Below are 24,146 nucleotides of genomic sequence, written 5' to 3' on the forward strand. Positions count from 1 at the left end.
ACACCCCGAGACAGAAGCGAGGTGTGTGTGTGTGTGTGTGTGTGTGTGTGTGAGGAACGGGGGCAGCAGCTCGCTTCAGCTGGGGAACAAAAAAAATAATAAATAAATTGCATAACGAGTCGCTTTCTGTGCAAACTGCTTCCTGACAAATATTGACCGAGGCGGCGCGGGGCGCGTTTCCGCCGACGTGCGCGGCCCCCCCACGGCCCGGGCCGGCTTTATTTGAATCTCCGCAGCTGCTGGCGTGAGGAATGTGGGTTTGGATTTGCAGAGCCACGAACGCGAGCTAAAACTCATTAAAACCGCGGGGCGAGCGGAGCAGGGGGGCGCCGTCCTCCCTCGCCCCCGGCGCTGCTGAGGGACGCGGACCCCGCGGCCGCCCCTTCCACCCTCCGGCAGTAAGTTCGCTCCCCGCCGGGAACTCGGCTCCTTCCTCCCCGCCCCCGGATCGGGGGTGTCTCCGCCACACCTCAACGCCCCCCACACCCCTTCAACCCCCCTCGAAGCGCCCCAAACCCCCTCAGGCCCTGCCCCACCGGAGCACTCCCCCCCCTCCCTCACACCACCGCCTCCCGCCTACTGCCGCTCTCCGTCTCCCTCCGCCCCGGGAGCCGGGCACTATTTCTCCTCCCCTGCCCTGTGCGCCGGGCGCCTGTGGAATGCTGCGCGCGGGGCCCGGCCGCGGCGGCAGGATACGCGGCGCTGCCTATAAGAGCCTCGGTGCGAGCGCCGCCATTTTAAGCCTCTCGCTCGGCCGGGCGCTGGGAGCGGCAGCGGCGTGAGGGGGGCGAGGGCACTCGGCAGCGCCGCCGCCCCGTACGGTCGCCACCCGGGGTTGGGCAGCGAGAAAGAGAAGAAGAAGAAGGAGACGAGGAGAAAAAAAAACAAACAACAAAAAACACGGCCCCGACCGGGATCGCCCGGGCAGCAGCGCTGTCGCCTCGCCGCCACGTTAGTGCCTCTCGGTGCGGCGGGACCGCGGGGCGAGCTCCGTGAGGGCTCCCTGAGGGCTCCCTGAGGCAGCCGCTGCCTCCCCCGGGAGCTGGGCCGGGGCAGGCCGGGGGCCCCCGGCTCGGGAGGCCCGGACAGCTGCGCCTCGCAGGGGGGCGGCAGCTGCGGCTCCCCCGGGGGGCTGTGGGGGGGAGCGGTGGGGGTGGGGGGTGTTGGTGGAGAGCGTAATTAAACTAATCACGGCGGCCGCAATCAGCGGGAGGCAGCTCATCTCTCGCCTTGCGGGGTTTCGGTCTTACTCGGGGCCGGGTGGGGAGCGCGGCGGCGCCGAGAGGCAGCGCCCGGAGCTGCGAGAGGCGGCCTGGGGCTCGCCTGCTGCCGGGAAAAGCCGTGATTTTATTTATTTTTTATTTTTTTTTAGGGGGGCACAGGCAACTTGGTGCTGCTCCCGGTGCTGTGGGGTGCTCGGTGCGTGAGGCAGGGAGCTCCAGGTGAGGTGCTGCCGCAAACAGCGTGCTTCAGCCCTCTCTGGTGCAGGTTGCTTGGAAAAAATCTGCTAAAATCCTACATCGTTCCTTAGCTAAAAAGTTGCTGTAGGGTGTCAAGCAGTTTGTTTGAATCTCTCCTCCGAGAAGAGACTTCTTTTTTTTTTTTTGGGAAAAAAAGGACAGACTTTAAAGGTATTACGGGCAACTTGTGACTTTAGAGGAATAGCAGTGTTGATCTTTGTAATCAGCTACTTCTTCTTGATCTCTTTCTCATGGAGCAGCCATTGTTCTGACACTGTATATTCCAGACATCTGTGGTCCTCCCATCCCCCAAAGTATGCAAGTGGTGAATGGAAAGAGGCTGGGCTGGTATGCTGAGGTCGATGGAAGGAAATCAAGGAGGGGTTTTAGTAAAACAGGATCTTTGTGTGCTGAGAGCATAGCCGAGGCAGACTAGAAAACTACCTGAAAGTGTCACTGTTTCTTTGATCTTAAGTTCAGGCATGCTGGAAAGCAACTTAGCAGCTAGGATTTTGCTCCTGAATGACAAAAAGGTACTGCTGCGAAGCTTTAAAACTGCACAAAAGGCAAAACTCACGGGCATCCATCGGGTGAAGTTGTAATTTGAATTTCAGTAATTGACGATCCATGGACCTAATGTTAAACTTGCACTTATTTAATAAAAGGTGCTGACAGCTGCAAACAATCTGGCTACTGTGTCTACTGCTAATGGCTGGTACTGTTGAAAGTGAGGCTACTGAACTGTTAAAAGAAGGCTTAAATCTCTCTAAAATTGTGATTTTATGTAATGCTGTATTGAGTGTCTGTTTGGAGATACAAACAAATACAATTTTTGTGGCAATTGGCTCAGGTATTTGTCTAGGTATATATTGATATGCATGGGAATGATCACGTTACTCTGTTTGGCTGCTCCTCTTAAGATTGCAGGGAATAAATGTGTAAAAACATCCTGATAGAAAAGCAAACCATAGAAGTTTCTAAAAGCAAGGATTTAATGTAAAGTAAAGCTTGTTTGCAAAAGTCAGGCTGTTCTTCAAATGCAATGTTGTGTTGCATCCTCAGTAAAGCAGGCTTCCTCTGCTTGCCAAAGCAATAAATAGGCTGGGCTTCTTGCCTGATATGTAGTCTATGAACACCAGCATTTTGCTATGACTACACGGTGTGTCAATAACCGGCTTATCAAATCTCAGGCCTGAAACTTGGTTGCCCTTCAGATAGATATAAGGCTTTCTTTGTAAGGTGGAGGTTAGCTTTTGTTTTGTTTTGTTTTGTTTTTTTTCTTTTTTTGGTGGCTTAACATCAACAGAAGCTCTTGCTTAACTCCTCAGAACACAATACTTCAAAGAGTAAACTCAAATGTAAAGAAAAATCAGTGCTGGTGGCCTTCTGGGCTAACTTCGGGGTCTTGTGAGGGGCAGAGAGGGGTGGTAGCAAGGATGGGACAGGAAAGAGCGATTGTAAGCCTCTGTCTGGTGAACTGAAGTGTGACTGTGCTGTCTGAAACTTGTGGATGGAGATGTTCCTGCAGAACACTGTGCGGTAGGCAGACTAGTGTGTAAATACGGCAGTAATCAAAATCGCTCATGTTAATTCATAGTTAAAGCTGGTAACGCAGGGATTGTGGTGACTTGTGGCAGCAAAACTCGTTCTGTAGCTCTGGTAGACTGCATACCACGGCAGGAAAATCAGGACTGACCTTACTTATCTCAAACATCGTGCTTCACGGGGCCTGATAAGGCTGTGAGAAACTATGCAGGCAGCTGGGGCTTGTGCATAGGTCTCAGCATGTCTGCAAGTCCCGCGGCTCCTGCCTCGCTGGGTGGCTGCAGCAGCTCCAGCTGGGAAGTGGCACCACGCTCATTTTTCAGAATTCGGCAGGCTGCCTGGCAGTAAGTGTTGTTCCCTTGTCTCTTCAGGCGAAATGACTGTCATGGGGAGAGATGGGCAGGGCGGTGTTGCTGGCTGGCTTTCTGGTTAGGCACGGGAAGGGTTGTTTTGGGGGTGCTTGGATGCTCTGTGGTGCATGAGCTGAGTTGGCTAGACTTGTCAGCGTGAGTAGCTTAAGTGGTTGATTTTAATATCTATCTCTGGTACTTGATTTCAAGGCATAATATCTTGTGATTTGGGTTTCACCAAAAACAAAAAAAAGGTGGTGTATGTCAAGTTAGTGTTGTGTAGCCTATCTCCTTTTGGTGGTGGGGGGGTGGTAGCAGCCAGAAGCTTTTTTCACTGACTGATAACCAAGTGTGAGGAAGAGAATTTGGGGAGACTGCATGCAGGGAGCTCTGCCTGCATGAACACCAAACCGATAGTGTGAGCAGATGAAACTCAGCTGTGGCTCGTGCCTGCTTGTGAATCTGTTCACTCTGATTTGGTGTGGAAGCAAATGCTGTTACCATCTGGGGCAGGTGGGGGTGTGGATGCTGTACACAGCCCTCACTGCAGGACAGCTCCTGTGTTCCCCGTTGCTTTAGGGGACAATATATATGACTAGATGAGTATCAGTATTACAGAAGTGAAATATTTGCATTGCTATTTGATACTATATCAGCTCTGGAGCCTTATTTAAGGAATAAATTTTCCCCTTAAAGGTTGAAAGAGTTAATCTAGTATTCTAGGTTGCTGCTGTTAAAAGGTAGCGTGAGCTACTGGAACTTACTGCAGCTGACAAATGCACAGTGTGCAGTTTGGGTATGTTTGCTGGAACGAGCATTTCTAGGCTGACTTTCTTTCTGTGTGTGCTAAACCGATCTGTGTAAATTGGCAAAGTTTGCCAACTCTGCAGCAAATGTAGCAAGTCGTCCTGTATTGTCCTGGCAACTATTCAGGTGCCCTCCAGTGGCCAGAACTCCTAACATCCTTAAAGGTGCTGATAAACGCTGCTGCACTGTCAGTTTGCCTTAATTAAAAGTGAGCTGAAGAAACATCAGTGTCAGGCTTCATTAGCAAGTTTGTTGCCTAAGCTGTACTTCTTGGAGCAGCAGCAGCGTGTCTCCGTGTAAATACGTGTTTGTTCCGACAGACAAGCGGAGGCACCCAGGACGTGTGCTTTCAGATTCATCAGTATTTCATTAGTGTCAGTGCAATTATGACTAATCGCTCTGGTTTCTGAAATCAGAGATTAATGTTTAACAGCCATATTCGGGGCTGGCTACACAGTTGCAGCCTAAAAAAAAAAAAAGGGAGATCCTTTGCTAAATTGTCACTGTATTAGTGTGGAAATGGAAGCTTTAAATTCTACACAAACAGCAGGGAAAGATATTTCTGTAATAGATACTTCTGTAATACAGTGGCTGCCAGTCCTGTTCGTGATGTATGCTGTCACAAGTTGACTGCAGAGTGATTATCTGTCTTTTGGATGCTCAAAACTGGGCAGGAAGCCTGAGGCCTGGCGGTGGTTTGTAACTGGACTTCCTTACAGTGTGTTGTAAGAACACAGATAACCTAAATCTGGTGTATTTGTCTCTCTGTGGTTGTGGTGGCAGCTTTTTAGTCCTACCTAGCCACATATAAGAAGAGTGATGCTTGGCCCAGGCTGCTGCTGTCTCCATTAAAGACCACTTAATTGGTAAAAGTGGGGGCACGTGGACCAAAAGCTCATTAGGTTAGGGCTGCTTGCAGACTCTGCCTTAGGCAAAATTGCTAGCTCATCCCTAATACAGCAAGGCAGGAGCATGCACAGTGTGGGCCCCTGTGTCCCTCAAATTTGAAGTGGTGACTTTAAGAGCACTTCTATAACCACTGCATAATGCTTTGCCCAGCTGTGAAAGTATTCCAGCACAATAAATGCTGCAGGAAGGAAGGCCCTAATCAGAACAGCTTGCTGGTGACCAAAAGATCTCAGTCGCTTGCTGCACAGAAGTGACTTAGTAACTGCTTTGAGGCTGCATGCATGAATTTGTGCTGCTTAGTTGATCTAAACAGTGAAGACAGAGTAATTGGGTTGCTAATCTTGTTAGGAACTTGCATTAAGTTCATAAACCCGAATCTGTCACACCAGTCCTTTAATACTAGGCTGTGAACTGCTGTGGAATGGTTGGTGGGCACATTTTGTGGAGAGGGATGGTTTTTTTCTTTGCTAAAGCTGGATGTGTAACACCTGATGAGTAGTTGAAGCAGTTTCTCCCATCTTACTGTAAATCTTAAGATGATCATCAGCTCCCCTTTGGACAGAGAAGGATGCGCAGGTACTTGGAGCCAATTTTGACCATTGTATTAAATTATAGATTTTTCTAGTGTTGCTGTACTTGCCAGTGAAATGCTCTAAGCCATTACTTTCCAACATGAACTGATAATTTCTCTGAACTATCAGCTCGAGCATAGCTGCTGCTTGTGTCTCTCAGAGACAACCAGTGATTTTTACGGAGTACAAACAAATTGAAGTGCACAAAGTGTAGCTTCAAGAAAATCACTTTGGCACCTGAATTTGCAGGTCTTATTAGAAGCTGCCGGCTCATGTGCCTGTAACTTTGAACATAATCGCTTAGGTTGACAGACTCCTTGCAGCAACTCGGTGCTTCTGTAGGTAAGGGGAAGAAAAATGCTCTGGATACTAATGCTGTAGCTTCCCTGAAGTGATAAAATTCAGTGCAATGAGCATTCACATACTACAGGAGTAATATACTCAAGTAGTAGAGACTGAAAAGGTGCAGGTCTGCAGTGTCAGTCATGGGGCTGGACATAGTATACACTCCCAGGCTCTGACCAGCACCAGACAATTTTGTAGAGTATCACTGATGGTTATAAATTCTGCTGAGATAGCTGCTGAGTGCCTTTTGAGCTCTCTGGGTGTCCTATCAACAGGTAACTTTGGCTAAAATTCCCATAAAATGTCTGTCTTAAAGGTATTGGAGCACCTCTATATGGTTTGTCATCTTTATTCATGTGGCTTCCTAGCAGCATGTGAAGCTTCAGAGCTCCAGATCTGTGCCCAGATGAGCTGCGTGGGCTTTGTAACTTACCTGTGGAGCTTGGTCTGAATTTTGATCTGTGAAAACCGGAGCCTGGAGCCATCATCTGGGTGTTTCCTGGCTGACCAGTGGCTCTCACTGGTCAGACTGGTGTGAAGTGTTCCTTTGCTGCAACTTGTAATGGGCTGTATTTAAAAGAGTACTTAACCTTAGCACCTGGGAAGGCCCTGACTCGTTGAGCAAGCTGTTGGGCAGCTAGCACAGCATTTAGACCCTAAGTCCTGTTGTACAGTGAAATTCACTTCCTGAAGCTGAGAGGTGGCTGACTTGGCACTGGAAGCTCACCAAGTCCATTTCTGATACATTTCAGTACCTGAACTTCCAGTCAGGGGTTAAAGGTGCTCTTCAGTGATAGACTGAAACTAACTCTGTCCTTTCTGGGTGGTGTTGTGTGGCTGGGAGGAGCAAAAAAACCACACCTGTATGCTTGAAATGTAAGGTGCTGACACAGGTCCTCACTTGACAAGCTGGGTGAGATGTGACTTTTCACTAGCTTGCTGTCCCTTTTGCAGGGGAAAGGTAAAGCAGGTGACACCTTACAGTGTCAGATCACTGCACAGCCCTGATCCTGCTGCACTGGGAAGCTCTGGTGGCCCCTTTCCTGTGCCGCTGTCACGTGCGCTTAAGGCTGCATGGGCTCAAAGATAAGCCTCTAACTTTCTGTCCCTGTAATCTGAGCCTTTCCCTCACTTCTCTTTGGAGGAGTAAATCCTCTTTCAGCACAGCTTATAACCCAGTTCAGAAGTCTAGCCCAGGCAACTGGGTGCCTGCACTTCAGTTTCATTAAGCAGCTGTAATCAACTTCTGTAGAAGTCTAGCAAGAACAGAAATATTTGTATGCTGTGTGCTTTAGGTAACGAGCGTGTGAATAGAAACTCTGCTCTGTGCTCTTAATTGGCCTCAGATTGCTGAGATGACTGAAAATAGGCCAGCATAACACTACTTGGTGATGTGGCACCAACTGAACTCTTGTAGGAGTTAGTGTGTGGGGAAAAATGATGCAGAAGCAAACTGGGGTGCTTGAAGGGGGAAAATGGAAATGAAGCAGCAAAAACAGTGGTTGAAAGCAGAGGTAACTCCTAGTGAGCATGGACAGATCTATGTATGCTGTCAGAAACCCCTCTACCAACTCCAGAGCTGTGGCTATTTGAGCCAGTTTGCCTCTTTCAGCGTGTATTAAGGTTATTTAAAGCTTGGAAGTTGCAACCTGTTAACCTCTGAGAGAGGTCAGCAAAACAAATACTGTTCAGGTTTCTTAATTTCCTAATGCTTGACTGAAGCAATGGATCTTAACAATTTTGTATAGTCTGTGTTAGAAGTCAGGCTCATCATGATCTGATCAGCTGCGAGGCATCGCCTGCCTTTCTGCAGGCACTTCCCGAATGTATTGGCTGGAAGCATTCCAGCTGCAATAAATTTGGCCTGGTTGCATTTACATCAAGTACTGAGCTGATGGCTGGCCTGAGGTATTGCTTATTGGTTGGAGGGAACTGTGTTGAGAAAATGTTGCTTGAGGAAGTGACCAGAGCGGTGCTGTCATGAGCCAAAGTTCGTGAGTTTGTTCCCTTGTGAGCTGGATGTCAGGGTGGGTACGTGCTGTGGAAGGCAGGCTGAGTTTCCTGTTGCTGTTGGTAGCTCCTAGCTTTTAATACATGCTCTGAAGTAGTTCATGTTGCTACACCTTGGCACAGCACTTAAAAATAGTAATGCTGCTGTAACTCACGCTGTGGTACCGAAGGCTGCAGAGGAGTGTTTCTGCCATCCAAACTGGAAGAAGATAGAAGTGTTTTAGAGCTGTGAAAACACATGGTGTCTTCTTCTTTAGAGCTGTGAAAATGTAGGGTGTTTTCCCTTGGCTGTAAGGTTTGACTTTTTTTTTGTTGTTGCATATTGTGCAAGTTGCTTCTGTTTACTTGGGAGATCTTCAAATGACCCTGACAAGATACTTTCACCCTGTATTAAATACCAGCTGCGGTGAAAGTTGAAGGAAGCCTTATATTAATGTGAAAAACATGAAGTTTTATATCCTGACTCCTGGTGTGGATAATAAGGGAATCTGTAACTTGACTGTTTTAAACTCAGCCTCCCAAAATATCAAAGTTGTCTGTTGCTTGTTTTAGGGCTGTACACAATCAGGTTTAAACAGTTATTTGAGAGCCAGCTTTTCAGTGAGGTTCAGAGTAGTTCTTGTCTATCCAGGCCCTTAAACTGCTGGTATGAGGAGAGACTTGAATCCGGAATTAAAAATTAAAATTTACTCCCGTTGCATGACAAATTTAACACTAATCAAGGCCCAGCAATGCTTGGTTATTACAAACCTCAAAATCTCTGCTTGCTGCATACAGCTACTATGAAGACAGTTCCATGTAGAGTTGTCAACGTGCGTGAGGACTGCAAATGGCACTACTCCACACAACTTGGGACTGCTGCTCCGTACTTGTTTTGTGTATGTGGAACGTATTTATCGAGAGCTGTTGTATTTAACCTTGTATGGCTCTGTTGTGCAAGAATTCAATGTTTTCTAAAAAATGCAAATCCTTAATGTGAAACTCAGTGTTCTGTTCGTGCTTTCAAATAAAGTATCTTCTGTTTATCAAATGTAAAATGTAAACCCACCTGTCATTCCAACAACCAGCTTCTGCAATCCCTTAAAACAGATGAAAAAAAACCCTGTACTTCCAGAATTTCTTAGTGATTTCACAGAATTTATCAGTCTTACAGAAACATCTGATACATGAAGGGTCTTTAAAATTACCTACAAAGCACAATACCCCAGAGCTCAGTAGAAGCCCGATAAAAATCTTCCAAATTAAGTTATTTGGAATATCTGGAATAACAGCTCTCCAGTGGCAGAATTTCTTTAACTTTCAAAGATAAGTTTCCTAGATTGGGACCTTCAAGACAAACAACTGTCTATTTAAAGTTCCTAAGATGTCCCCTTTCTTACTACAAACCTATAATCAGCTATGTTGAAAGTTGAATGCCAATGTCTGACATGACCACTCACTACAAGTGCCATTCCTGTCTTCAGCTGTGAATATCTAAATCAGTTCTTTTAGCTTTTAGGTCACCTGTAACTCCTCACTCCTTCCCTTCCTCTGAAGCTGCAGCTGCTAAAGTTGAGTTGTCAAAATTTGTTTTCAGGTAGAATAAGGGTGCTTTTTCTCCTTCTCTTTGAAGGAAGAAGAACAAGCTTCAACCTCCTTAGGCTTCCTGTTAATCAGTTCAGTGCTATTATCAATTAATATTGAGGTGTGTGTCTCACTTGGATCATGTCTTCATAAGACTAAAATAGAAATAGGCCTGCCTGCTGCTGGATCGTTCATAGCTGGGGCATGGACTGCACCAAAGGTTGCTTAAGGAGGCAAGGCTGACCGTGTGTCCAAAAGAGCTTTGTACCACAAAAGCTGCTGTTTTCTACTGCATTGGTGTTACCTTGGTTAGAGGACTCTCCCACCTTATCAGGCTTTCTTCTCTAGTAAACAAAGAACCACTTCTAAGGCAAGATCAAAGGATTATTTTTATTATCATTTAAAAATCCTTAATTGAATGTATTCCCCACATTTCCACTTGAAAACTAAGGTTAATTAGGATAGCTTCTGCTGCATTGAGTTCTTACAGTATTTCTGTTCTTGGGTCATGGAAACGAGTGCTTGAGTTGTGTTACTGGGTCTGGAGCTTGTGTTAACATGGCAAAGAGGTGCATGAAACAAGCCTAGTTGCCTGTCACTTTTTTTGTGTGTGTAGTTGAAGTGGAATTAGAACAGGTGAAAGGAACAGTGGGCCTGCTTTTCCTTCTGATTAAAAAAATATACAAATAAAAACTGGAAAGGGGGGGGGGGGGAAGAAGTATTTTCATACTTAATCTGGTGTAAGAGGCAGATTATAAAATCAGACCCAAAGGAGGCTTCCAGAAAAGGCACTGTGATGATCAGGGCTATTAATGGCTGTAATTTCATTACAAGATCTGCTTGTTCTAAGGAAAAAAACCTTAGTGACGTTCAGCACTGATGGCTCATTTAGAGAGGCAGCTCCTTAGCCTGTCCTCGATGAGACAGTTTTTTTGTAGAAACACGGTCAGTAGGCACATTTCCTTTTGAACAGATCACGGTGACTTCCTTACTCGTATTAGGCTTTCCAAAATGCTGCTTTCAAATACAAGATTTCTGGAAGACTTACAAACTTCGGTGTTTGACTCAACTTACAAAGTGGGATAACTGCTCATTAGCTCTGTCGGGTATAAGCTGAGTCAATCTTTAAGTTTTCTACCTTTAGAGAAAGTGAAAGCATTTAATACAAGCCGCAAATACAAGCTGCTCTGTTTTGTAAGCTAACAAATTTGGCTTAGCTGTCAGTGAAAATGAGTTCATATCGGATAAACTGAAGCAAAGGTGCAAGCGTGTTGCCTTGATGCAGCGGGCAGGTAGATGTTGGGCTGCTCTCACTATACGTACGAGAGCAGAAGTGAACAACTCACTGTGCCATGCATCCTAACTGAGTTTCTCACATCATTTCTAGGTCTCACTGAGGCTGCTCGGGACTAGCGCTCCCACTTGAGAAATGCTCGGGGCTTGCTCACCGCCTTGGCATGAGCCTGACTTCTTGGAAATCAAAAGTTAATACTGAAGTTTTTGTTCATCATGAAAATACCTCTCATCTGTTGTTCCTTTGAAAACCAGGGAGTTTGAATTACTCTTCCATAGTAATGTGAATTTAGCTCATAAGCTTGTTCTGCTCGCAAAACTTCGAGTTTTTAAAAGATTTCACACGCTAAGGTGGGAGTACTGGTACACACTGCAGCCCAGTGCAATGTTTTGCATTGCTCTTCGTAGGAGAAATTTAGTGTGTGTGTGTAAGTCGCTAAAATCTAGAGCTGGTTGTGCTTCCTAAATAAGTGGATGTTGTCGTGGGGAGGTTTGTAAGAAGTTAACGGGCCTCTGACTCCTGGCAGCGCATCCATAGGGACTTGTGCATGCCGTGCTGCCTACCAGGATTCAGGCCTGAATCCTGAGCACTGGATAGTCTTTGAACGTAGCGAGGGCTGTGGAAACTTGCTGAGGTGCTAACATTCCTATTTATTTATTTAGTTAATAAACATACACGGAGTCCTTTCTCTTCCTGATGGTTCAGATCTGCATTTCTGACCTTGGCAACGTAGTGTCACAGGTTGTATGTCCTCCAGGAAGCCTGAGCAGGAGCTGGATTTAAAGGAGCTGCCGTGCGCTTCATGTGTGCGTTCTGCAAGCTGTCCTCTGTTGCTGTCCTTGTCAGGTACTACCTGTAGCAGCCTCCCTGGTGATACACGCTGGGAGAAGTCCTGACTGGACTCCGTTTTACCCCCTTGTAAAAAGAGAACAGGGTGGGAAGCAAAATAAGGGAAAACGTTCAATTAGGGAAACCCTGAAAGCAAGCTGAACGTGCGCGTTTTCCCAGGCTACCTTTATTCTGCGGCAATTTTTAACATTAAGTCCAATTTCACATCTAAATCCGAAATGCTCACTGGAGCTGCTGGGGGTTTTATGGCTGTGTGAAATGCAGAGTGGGAAGTTAGAAACTGTAGGTGCGGCTAGCAGGCTGGCCTAAGGTCAGCGTTTCAAAGTCAGGCTGTATCTGGCTGCTACTGCAGTTTTGGACACGTCACTCTGTGTTTTCCCTGCTTCAGCTGTAGTTTAGAGTATTGTCATGGTGCGGAGGCTGGTGTGCTCTGTTGGATTGTACCAAATGTTACAGCTCTTCTGATTTCTTCAGGCTGTTGAAACAAGCACTGCAGGGTGCAGTTGCTGTAAGCGAGCTGCCTTCCGTTGTGCGGAATTTAACAGCGGAAAGAAAGGATGCAAAAAAAAAAAAAGCATCGTCAGGGCTCTCGGCTGGTTCATCCACCGGTGTGTTAACTCCTCAAGTAACCTGCTGATCATTTTTTATTAGCAGTGTCCTGCCAGGAAGAGGCAAGAGAGGTTACAATAAAACTAGATCTTCTTTTGTGCTAAGCATGTTGTAATTAAGTACAGCAGCTAGATCTTTTCCACAGTTTCATATTGGAAATGTTGCATCTGATGTAGAGTGAGGACTAGGGGGGTGGAGGCAAAGACACTGATTTTACCTTCAATGCTATTCTGCGTCTTTTTGTTTGGAAGGCATTCGTGGGGCTGACAAAGTAATGCATGAGGCCTCCGATGGGCTGTCAAGATCACTTGTGCTAACTTAGCCCATCAGGAGAATTTGTGTATTAATGGTCCATGTGTTAATTTTTCTTTCACCTTGCCACTGCTACTCCCAAAGTCCTAACAGCACTTGGGAAGAATTGCTCTGCAGTGTTCAAGGTGCTGGAAAAAACAGTGGTGGTGGTGTCAAGCTCATCAGACTGAGCTGGGCAGTCCCCTCCAGGCTGTGCAGGGTTTTAGGAGCCACTTCAGGAGGGCTGTGAGCATTCCCAGCTACATAGCTGCACGCTTTCTGTGTGTTGTGTTATATCTTAAATCAGCTCAGTGTGGCGTATCTGCTGCAAATGCAGATCTGCTGTCTGGTTTAGAACAGCCAGGAAAGGGATGCTGCCAGAAATTGTGGCAGTCCAAAGTCAGGACAGACAGCACTGGCGTTTGTGGAGCAAAATAAAGAGTTTGCTGTTGGGGGTGTCCTGCAGCCGGCTCAAGAGAGACTTGCCTGACCTATTCAGTGAGATTCCAAAAACTGCAGGCCTGTCTTCTATTTAATTATGGTTTTCTGAAAGCTGCTCCTGAAGGAAACTCTTAAACTGGTAGGTCTGTCTTCACACAATACAGCGCCGAACGGACTTTGTTCTCCTGACACAGTGCGGCAGACCTGTCCCTCAAAGAGATGAGTGGCTTGCCTTTACTTCATTGTCTAGGAATGTTTTGATCAGCATAGCTCTAACACCTAATGCACACTGAAAGCCGAATGCTGGTGGTTTTGTTCCCTGCACTAGTTACCACTGCAAGTGTTGGCTGGCTCCCAGACCAGGCTGTCACCAGCACTGTGTTTGTGCTGGAAAAAAAAAAAAAAAAAAGAAAAAAAAAGAAAAAATGGTGTCAAACTGCGGGGAAGCAAATGAAATAAATAAAAGTACGACAGCTTTGACTGACCCATGTGAAGCTGCGGCCTTGAGTTTCTCTTTCTGGGCTACAAATTCATGTTACAAGTACTTCTGTGCTGTTTGGTGATATTAAATGGGGGTGCATACTGAGGATTTTGATAGGGCGTTTGATCATAGTTCAGCCTCCTGCCCCCAATTATCTTGGCTCTCTGAAAAAAAAAACACAAAAAAACAGAGTTTGGTGACTTTGTGTGTGCAACTAAAGGAGAGTACTTGTTTTTAAGGCTGGTTCAATTTTCAGTTTAACTTCATGAAAGAGAATTTTGTATAGCAAGAAACCTTTCTTCTCATGGTATAGGAAAGTAGTGAAGAAGGATGTTCAATTATAGATCTTGAGATGGTCTTTATAACACCGAAATAATAGTAGCTTGTCTTAAATGGTTGTTTAGTTTTCCCAGATGAAATCCTTATTGTAGCCCTGTGTCCAGCAGTTTTGCTTATATCTTAAGGGTGGTTGTCTTAGAGGGGAGTGAGCAATTCTGACATTTATCTCTCGTCTCTGCAGCATGTCCAAGCTAGGTAATTTAATGTTTGGACTTTGTCTTACACAAGGATAGAGAAGTAAAAAATGGCTCTATCATGGTCGTTTCTCAATTCTTTTTCTCCCGTGGCTTTAAGAAGGGAATAAATCTTACATATAGTCTGCCAGAAAAAGCCTGTGTGATATATCTCATTCTTTTGTGTCTCCGTCCATGGGGGGTTACTAATTAGCACTGAATATACTCACTTAGCAGTGAAATGGCAAGAGGTGCTAAGCCTTAGCTTGCAGTTCTGCTGCTCTAATATGAAATCCTGTCTGCCTAGCTCTGATTAGTGTCTAATAAGTTCTTACCTTGCTCTTTTCTAGGGTCTCTGAAAGGTAGCAGGAAAGAGTTCTGGGAGCACAGCAAGGAACATGGCAACCCAAGGTATGAAATATATCACACTTAATTTTTTATTAGATCCTGGCAGTTCTAATAAAGAACAGCTAAACTGGCTGCTTACTTCCCTTTTTAACTTTTTAAAGTCACCTGAATAGAATAATGAATGCCGTACTGCAGTAATTAATACCTTACCTGTGGAACTTAAACCTGCAAACAAGTTTGTCGTCCTAAGCATTTTGGTCACTTAAGTGTGGTGAAGTACCTAATCATACTGTGTGGAAAGGGAGCCTTTAAGCAGTAGGCTGAGACAATGACAATAGCAGTGATTGCACTGCCTGCAAGTCAGGCTTACAGATGTCTGCGTTGGTTTGACAGAATGCCTCAGCTTAAAATTGCCATCTTACTTGTTGTGCTATGCTCAGCTGGGCTGAGGTAGGCTGTTTTAACAGTTTATTTTCATGTAAAATCCGTATCATTTCTTGAAGGACTAATACATCCTGGAGTAATTCAACCAAACTTAATTGTTCAACAATGATTTCTTACAGCTGACTTGATGGAGTTGGATATGGCAATGGAGCCAGACAGGAAAGCAGCAGTCAGTCACTGGCAGCAACAATCATATCTGGACTCTGGTATCCATTCCGGTGCCACAACAACTGCTCCCTCTTTGAGTGGCAAAGGAAATCCTGAAGAGGAAGATGTGGACACAACACAAGTCCTGTACGAGTGGGAACAGGGGTTCTCTCAGTCCTTTACCCAGGAGCAAGTTGCTGGTAAGGCCTTCTCTATTACGCTGATTTGTTTAGACATGCAGCTTAACAATACAGAAACCTAAGTACTGAATCATTGCTGATACAGAAGAATAGCTTTTTATTCCTAGTTTAAGGCAAACACCTTGTTTTTCAGATATTGATGGCCAGTATGCAATGACTAGAGCCCAGAGAGTGCGTGCCGCTATGTTCCCTGAAACACTGGATGAAGGAATGCAAATCCCATCCACACAATTTGATGCTGCTCATCCAACTAATGTGCAGCGTTTGGCTGAGCCGTCCCAGATGTTAAAGCATGCTGTTGTTAATTTGATAAACTACCAGGATGATGCTGAACTCGCAACTCGTGCAATCCCAGAACTGACCAAACTGTTGAATGATGAGGACCAGGTAAGTATTTTCTTAACCTCAGTATACGTTGTCTATGGGGCTTCTTCAGTAACCTTAAACTGAAAGCTTTCTTCCAATACTCCTGTAGGTGGTGGTGAACAAGGCTGCCGTTATGGTTCATCAGTTATCCAAAAAGGAAGCGTCTCGCCATGCTATTATGAGGTCTCCTCAAATGGTATCTGCTATCGTACGTACCATGCAGAATACAAATGACGTGGAAACAGCCCGTTGTACTGCAGGTACACTACACAACCTCTCGCATCACCGTGAAGGCTTGTTGGCGATCTTCAAATCGGGAGGCATCCCTGCTTTGGTTAAAATGCTTGGGTATGTGGACTGCTGAGGCAGTACTTGTGTTTTTTTTAGTTGCTGATGGTAGGTGCTGCTACTCATGATTTTTTTTTCTCCCTTTTGTAGGTCTCCAGTGGACTCTGTGCTGTTCTACGCCATTACAACTCTTCACAATCTCCTGTTACATCAGGAAGGAGCCAAAATGGCTGTCCGTCTCGCTGGTGGGCTGCAGAAAATGGTTGCCTTGCTCAACAAGACAAACGTTAAATTCCTGGCCATCACAACAGACTGCCTTCAGATTTTAGCCTATGGCAATCAAGAAAGTAAGGTACGTGCCTCTGCTCTCAAAGCCCGTCTAATGAGCGAGCTTGCTAAAAATGGCCTTAAAGTTCCTGTGTGCCAAACTGTGCACAGGAATGCCACCAGCCATGCTCCTTGTTCTGAATCCCGTGTCAGGACGAGGATTTTGTCAGTTGCTGAGCAGTTTGCCAGTCAGTCCTGGCCTTGAAAGAAGTGCAGGATGCTATTGTGTGGAAATGTAGTCATGTTCCCGGGGAGACTGCAAAATTTAGACCTACCTGACCAGCAGATACAGTTTTTTAGAGAGTTGCAACATAAAATTTATATAAGCCAGCAAGAATTACAACTGACTTGCATGCTCAGGAAGTGACACTAAGTGCTGAATTTTCGCTCTTTCAGCTGATCATTCTGGCAAGTGGTGGACCCCAGGCTCTAGTAAACATAATGAGGACCTATACTTACGAGAAACTATTGTGGACCACAAGTAGGGTGCTGAAGGTGTTGTCAGTCTGCTCCAGCAACAAACCTGCTATTGTTGAGGCTGGTAAGTACGTTCCTTGTCCTCTCAATTAAATAAATAGATAGATAGATAGATAGATACTTATGTACTGTACTTCAGAATCAGTACCGTTCCACTTGAGAGCAGAAGCATCAGAAACTGAACGATTGGTCCTTCAATTTATAACTTTTTTTGGAGGCCTTAAGTAACTCTGCTGTGTAGTTAGCTACGTGCCGTTGTTGATGAGATGAGAGTTGTCAGAATTGTCCCTTTAGAACACGCATTCATTTTAAATGTCTTCAGTGTCACAAATAAAATAATAGCTTTTTATGTGTGTAGTGAAGCACTAGGGCCTAGACATATTAGGATACTAATGCCAAAAAAGAACTAGAAGCTTATGAGATATGCACACAGATTTAATGGAAAATAAAGACTGTACTGTTCACAGGATGAGCACCTGAGTAATGGTGTCAAACATGTACCGTCTTCTAGGTGGGATGCAGGCTCTGGGACTCCACCTTACAGATCCAAGCCAGCGTCTTGTCCAGAACTGTCTCTGGACTCTGAGAAATCTGTCAGATGCTGCAACCAAGCAGGTAAGTGGGCCTTCTAAGGGATCAGGATCAAAAGCGGAAGAGGAGAGAGAGTAAATTTTCCTTTCCTGTTTTTATTTTTTGCAGGAGGGAATGGAAGGCCTTCTAGGAACTCTTGTTCAGCTTTTAGGATCAGATGACATTAATGTTGTGACTTGTGCTGCTGGCATCCTTTCTAACCTTACTTGCAACAATTACAAGAACAAGATGATGGTGTGCCAGGTTGGTGGCATTGAGGCTCTTGTGCGCACAGTTCTTCGGGCTGGAGACAGGGAAGACATCACAGAACCTGCGATTTGTGCGCTTCGTCACCTCACCAGCAGACACCAAGAGGCTGAGATGGCTCAGAATGCTGTACGTCTCCATTACGGACTCCCAGTGGTGGTTAAACTGTTGCACCCGCCCTCACACTGGCCTTTGATCAAGGTAAATGATGGTTAGCAGCTTTTGGTGCTGAAAAGAGGTGCCTTTTTGAGGTAACCTTAACTGTGAAAAATACTTTGTTTCCAAGGTGTTGGAGAATGTAACTTACTGATGGGACCTCAGCTTCAGTTGAGCAACTTTGAGTTGCCTCTTAGACCTCCGTTTGGGACCATGGGGTTTAAAACAGACACCATGCTAACAGCAAGCACACCCTCACGCTCTTCTATTCCCCACTCCCTTTCTGAACTGCAGGCTACTGTTGGTTTGATCCGCAATCTTGCGCTCTGTCCTGCAAACCATGCCCCGCTGCGCGAACAAGGTGCTATTCCAAGGCTAGTTCAGTTGCTGGTTAGAGCACATCAGGACACCCAGCGACGTACTTCCATGGGCGGAACACAGCAGCAGTTTGTGGTAAGCGGCCGCAGTAACTAAAGTTATTTAAATAGCTGTTGCCTTAGCATTTGCTTTGGTTCGTATTGTTCTCTTGGCATACTGATGATTCTGCCTTGGCAGACCTGAAGTATTTCTTTTTTTAAAAAAAAGAAAAAAAAATGGCTAGGGGGGAAGCCTCAAACCTTGGTTCTTATTTTAGTAAGGCCTCTTGAGCATTTGATGGCGTATGCTATAGATTATAGAAATCGTGGTTTTGCCTACTCTGGCAAGGGGAGTAGTTCTCTTCTAGGAAGCCAGAAGTGGCTCATCCTTGTTGTAACTATGGGTTTCAGCAGGCTATCACAGCTTAACATGTGCTTAGAGCTGAGCACTTGTACAGGCTTAGAAGTGCGTAGAGCTGGCAACTTGTACAAGCTCCGTGCTTGTTATGTTTTCAGGTACCAGGTCAGTGTGGCAAGACCAGTCCTGACACCATCCCCATTAAACGCAGTAACAGAGGGGAAGTTGCCTTAGCGTGGGCAAATGGAAGCAATATGTACTAGCCCAGGAGCAGAGTTAATACTTGTAGAGGCAGACAGGGCCTCTTCATTACTGATTTCCACTGTTTCAAACTGAAACTGCTGAGCTAATTGAGCTTGGGAAATAAAAAACAGTGTTGTCAGACATTGAGTTTATAATGAACTAAAATAAAAACGAGAACACTGGGAGGAGTTCCACTGAAATGCTTCGCTTACTGGATGTAGTTGGATAAACTAGGTCAACTCTTAGCAGGGATGTTAAAATTTGAAGGCCAGCAGTAGATGGTGGGTATGAGCCTTGGTGGGGGAGGGATGTGTTTGCAGGGGACAGTTGGGTTGGTTTCTTAACAGTGATCAGTTTTTTGACTGTTGTTTTAGAAGATAGCACTCAAGATCTCAACTTAAAAAAAAATGTGTTTTCTTGTCCTAACTAGGAGGGTGTGCGCATGGAAGAAATTGTTGAGGGCTGCACTGGAGCCCTGCATATTCTTGCACGTGATGTTCATAATCGAATCGTAATCAGGGGTCTAAATACCATTCCACTATTTGTGCAGGTAAGCAGGAGCTCAAGAAAATGCTATAGTACGTACTAGAAAAACGTCTCTTACGTTGCCTTGGTAGAACTGCTGAGTCAAACTGTGCTAAGGTGCAAGCAGAGGAGTTAAAGAAACCCTTGTGTTTTGGTTACAGCTGTTGTACTCTCCCATTGAGAATATCCAGAGAGTAGCTGCAGGTGTGCTTTGTGAACTTGCTCAAGACAAGGAAGCAGCTGAAGCAATTGAAGCTGAAGGTGCCACTGCCCCTTTAACAGAACTGCTTCATTCTAGGAATGAGGGTGTTGGTAAGTGAACATAAAAATAGGCTTCGTGCTTTGTTAGAAAAACTGCTGGAAGACTCGACCTCTACTAAAATCCCTCTTTCTTTTAATAGCAACATATGCAGCTGCAGTGCTGTTCAGAATGTCTGAGGACAAACCACAAGACTACAAGAAGCGACTTTCAGTGGAGTTGACAAGTTCCCTGTTCCGGACTGAGCCAATGGCTTGGAACGAGGTGAGTCGGGTCTTTGTGTTCGTGCTTCCTCGGGGAGACTTCACTTCCAAGTGTAGATGCCATCGGTGGTACAGGTTCATCTTTATACATGGCTGTAGCTTCTCTACTCTCCGCATGTTCAGGTTCAGTGAAGCTGTGCTCGCAGGTCTCCAGAAAATGATGCAAGCTTTAAGTGTGTACTGTTGTTCTAGGACAGAACTTGATATGTAAATAGGTGAGACTTTATGTGTGAGCAGGAGGTCTTGGGAATCCTTTGCATAGAGAAAGAAACCTTTCTAGAACTAGAGTTCCTTAAGTCCCTAGGCCTGTTTGAACAGAATGAAGGGCAAGCAGCCTTAGAGTTGCTGCTCTTTTGCCTTCTTTGCAGATAGGAAAAGTCTGCTCTCTGGTACTGATAAAGTTGGTAATTTTCATTTTGCTTAGTGTGTAGAACTTTGTAGGTCTGTGTGCTGTTTCTAATTTCAAAGGACAGCTCTGCAGTAATCTCTATGAATTTCAAGAGATTTTTGCAGATTGTCCAAACCTGACTAGTGCTGCAGGCAAATACTGAGGCATAAGTGATATGACAGAAGCATAAACATAATGTGTATCCTGTGAGAACTCTATCTGGCAAACCATGTAGGACTGAGAAGTTTGGGGTGGGCATGCAGCTTGTGTTCTCCTTAGAACAGAGCTCTCAGACTTGAAAGTGTTTGCAAGCTAACTATCACGTGGTGCTTTTTCATGCTTATGGGGATGCACAGTGAAATGAGACTGAAAACTGTGTGGATGGGGCAGAGGGAAGGTTTCACTAAGTCTCAGTCTTCCCCCAGCTTCTTAAGGTTTGGGACTTCAGCTTCACTTCTTAAATAAAGGACAGTAGTTTTGCAGAACTTCAGTGATTAATCTTCTGTTTTCCTAAAATCTGTATCCATCTATCATAGTACTGTGAGAAAACCAAGCTAAAATGGACTCTCTTTGAAATGGAAGTTGTGTAATTACGCTACAGACACGCAGTTCTGTAACTCAGCAAACTGGGGGAGGTTCACTGAGAACTAAAATGCTCTATTGCTGGCTCAGGAACCTCCGAGCAGTCAACTTGAAGCAGTTGGTTCCTAGACCTGCCCTGTCTTGTTCCCAAAAAGAAACCTTTTGCCAGTGAGCTATAGTTTCAGTGCCTCAATGTGGCTGTTAGCTACTGGATGCAGATTTGGGGGTAAAAATGCATTTTGTATTCATAAAAGTACTACGTTGCAGTGCACAGTGCAGCAAAATTACTGAAAAAGGATTGGGGGCAAACTTTAAAACTTCTTAAACTTAGAACTACTAATGCTGGCCCAAAGACCTGACATTAAAACTCTTTTGTAACTTTTTGTGCACATCTAGACAGCGGATCTTGGACTGGATATTGGTGCCCAGGGAGAGCCTCTTGGATACCGCCCAGACGGTATGTCTGTTCCCTTGCCCTTGATTAAGCTTAAGTTGGATGAAGTCAAGTCGTAGACATTAAAGGAGAGCTGCAAATGAGTGAAGAGTGAATTACTCTTCGGCGAGATATCACAAACTGACAGCCAGATGGGGAGCTGCCAGTTCAAACAACCAGTTTCTGCAGCGCCACAGGCTGCACTGAAATGGGAGCCATATGAGTGTGCAGAACTGGTGTCACTTGTCTGAGTCTTGTGAGAGAATCTCCCACTGAGCTGTTGTTTCCAGAAAGCTTTTAAATCCTTTACAAATGGACTTGACAATTCCAGAAGTGCAGTTTTTCTTTAAAACAAATGCTGGTATTGAATGTATTAGTCTGTAAGTGGCTGTAGACTCAAACTCAAGCCTATCCCTAAGGATTCTAAGCTATTTTTGACTTTCAGAAGAAAGTCTACAGTCTTGGAGCCTGGTTTTGCTTCAGTATTGTTGAATTTTAGTACTGTTGATTGTGCAGACTAATGGCTTGGCTGGAATCTGCTCGTGCTTCTGACTGCAGTGTGCTTTGTCTGCAGAATCACACTGGAAGGCTGTTTCAAATGATGGAATAGCCATTAAGGGCAGGCAACAGATCGTTTGAACTTGGCTGAACTAGAGAAAAATTAGACGGCTACCAAGATCTTCTCACACACTGATACTTGCAGCTTCTGATGCGTCTAACATCTGTTAACATTATGCTCTTTTTCCCTCTGCCACCTTTAACTTTCTTAGATCCTAGCTACCGTTCTTTCCACTCTGGCGGATACGGTCAGGATGCCTTGGGTATGGACCCTATGATGGAACATGAAATGGGTGGCCACCACCCTGGTGCTGACTACCCAGTTGATGGTCTGCCAGATCTTGGCCATGCCCAGGACCTTATGGATGGGCTGCCTCCAGGTGACAGTAATCAGTTGGCCTGGTTCGATACTGACCTGTAAATCATCCTTTAGGTAAGAAGCTCCAACGTTGAATTTAAAAACAAAACAAAAAAGAGGAAATCAGATTACCGGACTGAGGACTTGGTTGGCAGGGAGGGAATGGCTTGAATGGGTCCCAGTGTGCCAGAATCCTCAATAAATGCTCTGGAAACACACCATCAGTACACTCCAAACTGACTTCTGCCGTGAAGTGTGGAAGTAATTAACTGTAATGTCTTGTGCACCAGCTTCATGCAGTCTTAGTATGTTAAAACAGCCCCTTACTGAGGAATGCTGACACTTTTTTTTTTCTCTTTGCAGCTGTATCATCTGAATGAACTTGCATTGATTGGCCTGTAGAGTTGCTGAGAGGGCTCGAGGGGTGGGCTAGTATCTCAGAAAGTGCCTGACACACTAACCAAGCTGAGTTTCCTATGGGAACAATTGAAGTAAACTTTTTGTTCTGGTCCTTTTTGGTCGAGGAGTAATAATACAAATGGATTTTGGGAGTGATTCAAGAAACGAGGAATGCACACGAATGAATTGCAAGATGGAATTTATCAAACCCTAGCCTTGCTTGTTAAAAATTTATTATTTTTTTTAAATCTCTGTAATGGTACTGACCTTGCTTGCTTTGAAAGTAGCCTTTCTTTTCGCAGTAATTGTTGTTAGTTTTTTTTTTTTTCTAAGTCTCTCGTAGTATTAAGTTATAGTGAATATGCTACAGCAGTTTCTAATTTTTAAGGATTGAGTAAAGGTGTAGAACACTAATTCATAATCGCTCTAACTGTATTCTGAATAAAGTGTAACATTGTGTAGCCTTTTTGTATAAAAAACTAGACAAATAGAAATGGTCCAATTAGTTTCCTTTTTAATATGCTTAAAATAAGCAGGTGGATCTATTTCATGTTTTTGATCAAAAACTTTATCTGGGATATGTCTGGGTAGGGGCCAGTAAGAACTGTTTATTTGGAACCTTGTATTGGACAGTTTACCAGTTGCCTTTTATCCCAAAGTTATTGTAGCCTGCTGTGATACAGATGCTTCATGAGAAAAATGCAGTTATAAAATGGTTCAAAATTAAAGTAAACTTTTAATTCACTCTGTGTCAAGTTATTTCAGATTGTTAAACTATGTTTGTGTGTTTACAATTTTCTGAAAATTGACCTCACATTGCACAACAACTTCACTACTTCAGAGGAGGAAACTGAGAACCACTCTCCCCTCCATCCTGCTAAGCTTAGTCCCTGAGCACTGTCATAGCAGCAGAGGCTTCCTGCTGCCACTTCGCTGAAGCAGGTTCCCCAGCACTGAGCCAAGTCTAGCCAGATGTGAGGCAGCTACAGCTCGTGCCTGGCCTCCAAGCCACGCGCTGACTTCTGGACTTCAACAAGTCCATTAAAAAGCAAGCCATAAGGCATCATCCTGCAGCTCTCTCAGTACTGCAGCTCTCTCAGTACTGCAGCAGTGTGCTGTCAGTACAACCAGATGAAGGCCCTTTACTTACAACTTGACAGCTGCTCCAGTAGCTTAAACTCATTTTCAGGTGTCTTCAGGTTTCAGTTCCTGTGAGATACAACCTGCATGTGACTCGCTTTCTCTCGTGGCAGCGTCTGTGCAGCTGGAAGCAGGGAAAGTGGGCCTTGAACTGCTGGTGGCTTCACAGGCAGCATGTCTGCACCCTGCACCAGCCCCTGCCCAGACCAAGCACTCCCAGGCAGTTCTGCTTCAGTGCAGCAGTTTCCCAGCAGAAAATCACAACGGGTCTAAGTTGTAAGGGATCGCAGCTCATATTAGGATGCCCAGATGATGAGAGCTGAACCGAACTACACAACAGGCTGCCTCACTTTGCTTACAGAGCAACAGCACTGTGACTGCACAGATGTCTCCTAGAGTCACCCAGCTTCACCTCTCAGCCACACCTGCACTAGAAGACTATTATTAGAAAATATTTTACCCAATGCGTTCAGTAATTTTTTTCCTATTTCTAGCAACCCCAGCTCTAATTTCCAGCTCTGAAAAAAGTAACAGTGATACGAAAGGTTACACAAGAAAACTATCCCAGTAAGCAGTGCAAGGTGAGGTCAGTCTGTTTACCTAGGGCTGTTCGTGCCTCGCCATCTGGAGACCGGGGCTGTCCGAGGGCAGGCTGC

The 24,146-nt window shown here is 45.1% G+C and overlaps 1 protein-coding gene across 1 annotated transcript; it reads left to right on the plus strand.

The window, feature by feature from the left end:
• Positions 1-729: 729 nt before the first annotated feature.
• CTNNB1 (catenin beta 1) lies at positions 730-23,094 on the plus strand. The gene is made up of 16 exons (XM_032180865.1): positions 730-951; positions 14,389-14,449; positions 14,950-15,177; positions 15,311-15,564; positions 15,653-15,891; positions 15,982-16,183; positions 16,555-16,699; positions 17,147-17,250; positions 17,335-17,673; positions 17,923-18,081; positions 19,016-19,135; positions 19,272-19,422; positions 19,512-19,633; positions 20,999-21,059; positions 21,806-22,026; positions 22,315-23,094. The coding sequence occupies exons 2-15, from the start codon at positions 14,437-14,439 to the stop codon at positions 22,012-22,014; spliced, it is 2,346 nt and encodes a 781-aa protein (XP_032036756.1). The 5' UTR covers positions 730-951; positions 14,389-14,436; the 3' UTR covers positions 22,015-22,026; positions 22,315-23,094.
• Positions 23,095-24,146: the final 1,052 nt, after the last annotated feature.

Source organism: Aythya fuligula, chromosome 2 (genome assembly GCF_009819795.1).
Source record: "Aythya fuligula isolate bAytFul2 chromosome 2, bAytFul2.pri, whole genome shotgun sequence".
NCBI classification, from domain to species: Eukaryota; Metazoa; Chordata; class Aves; order Anseriformes; family Anatidae; genus Aythya; species Aythya fuligula.

Bases quoted from the DNA above. Each gene is read 5' to 3' on its own strand.
- CTNNB1 (XM_032180865.1), top strand. The intron at 15,565-15,652 runs GTAAGTATTTTC...ATACTCCTGTAG, and splicing joins TGTTGAATGATGAGGACCAG to GTGGTGGTGAACAAGGCTGC. The intron at 19,634-20,998 runs GTGAGTCGGGTC...GTGCACATCTAG, and splicing joins AGCCAATGGCTTGGAACGAG to ACAGCGGATCTTGGACTGGA.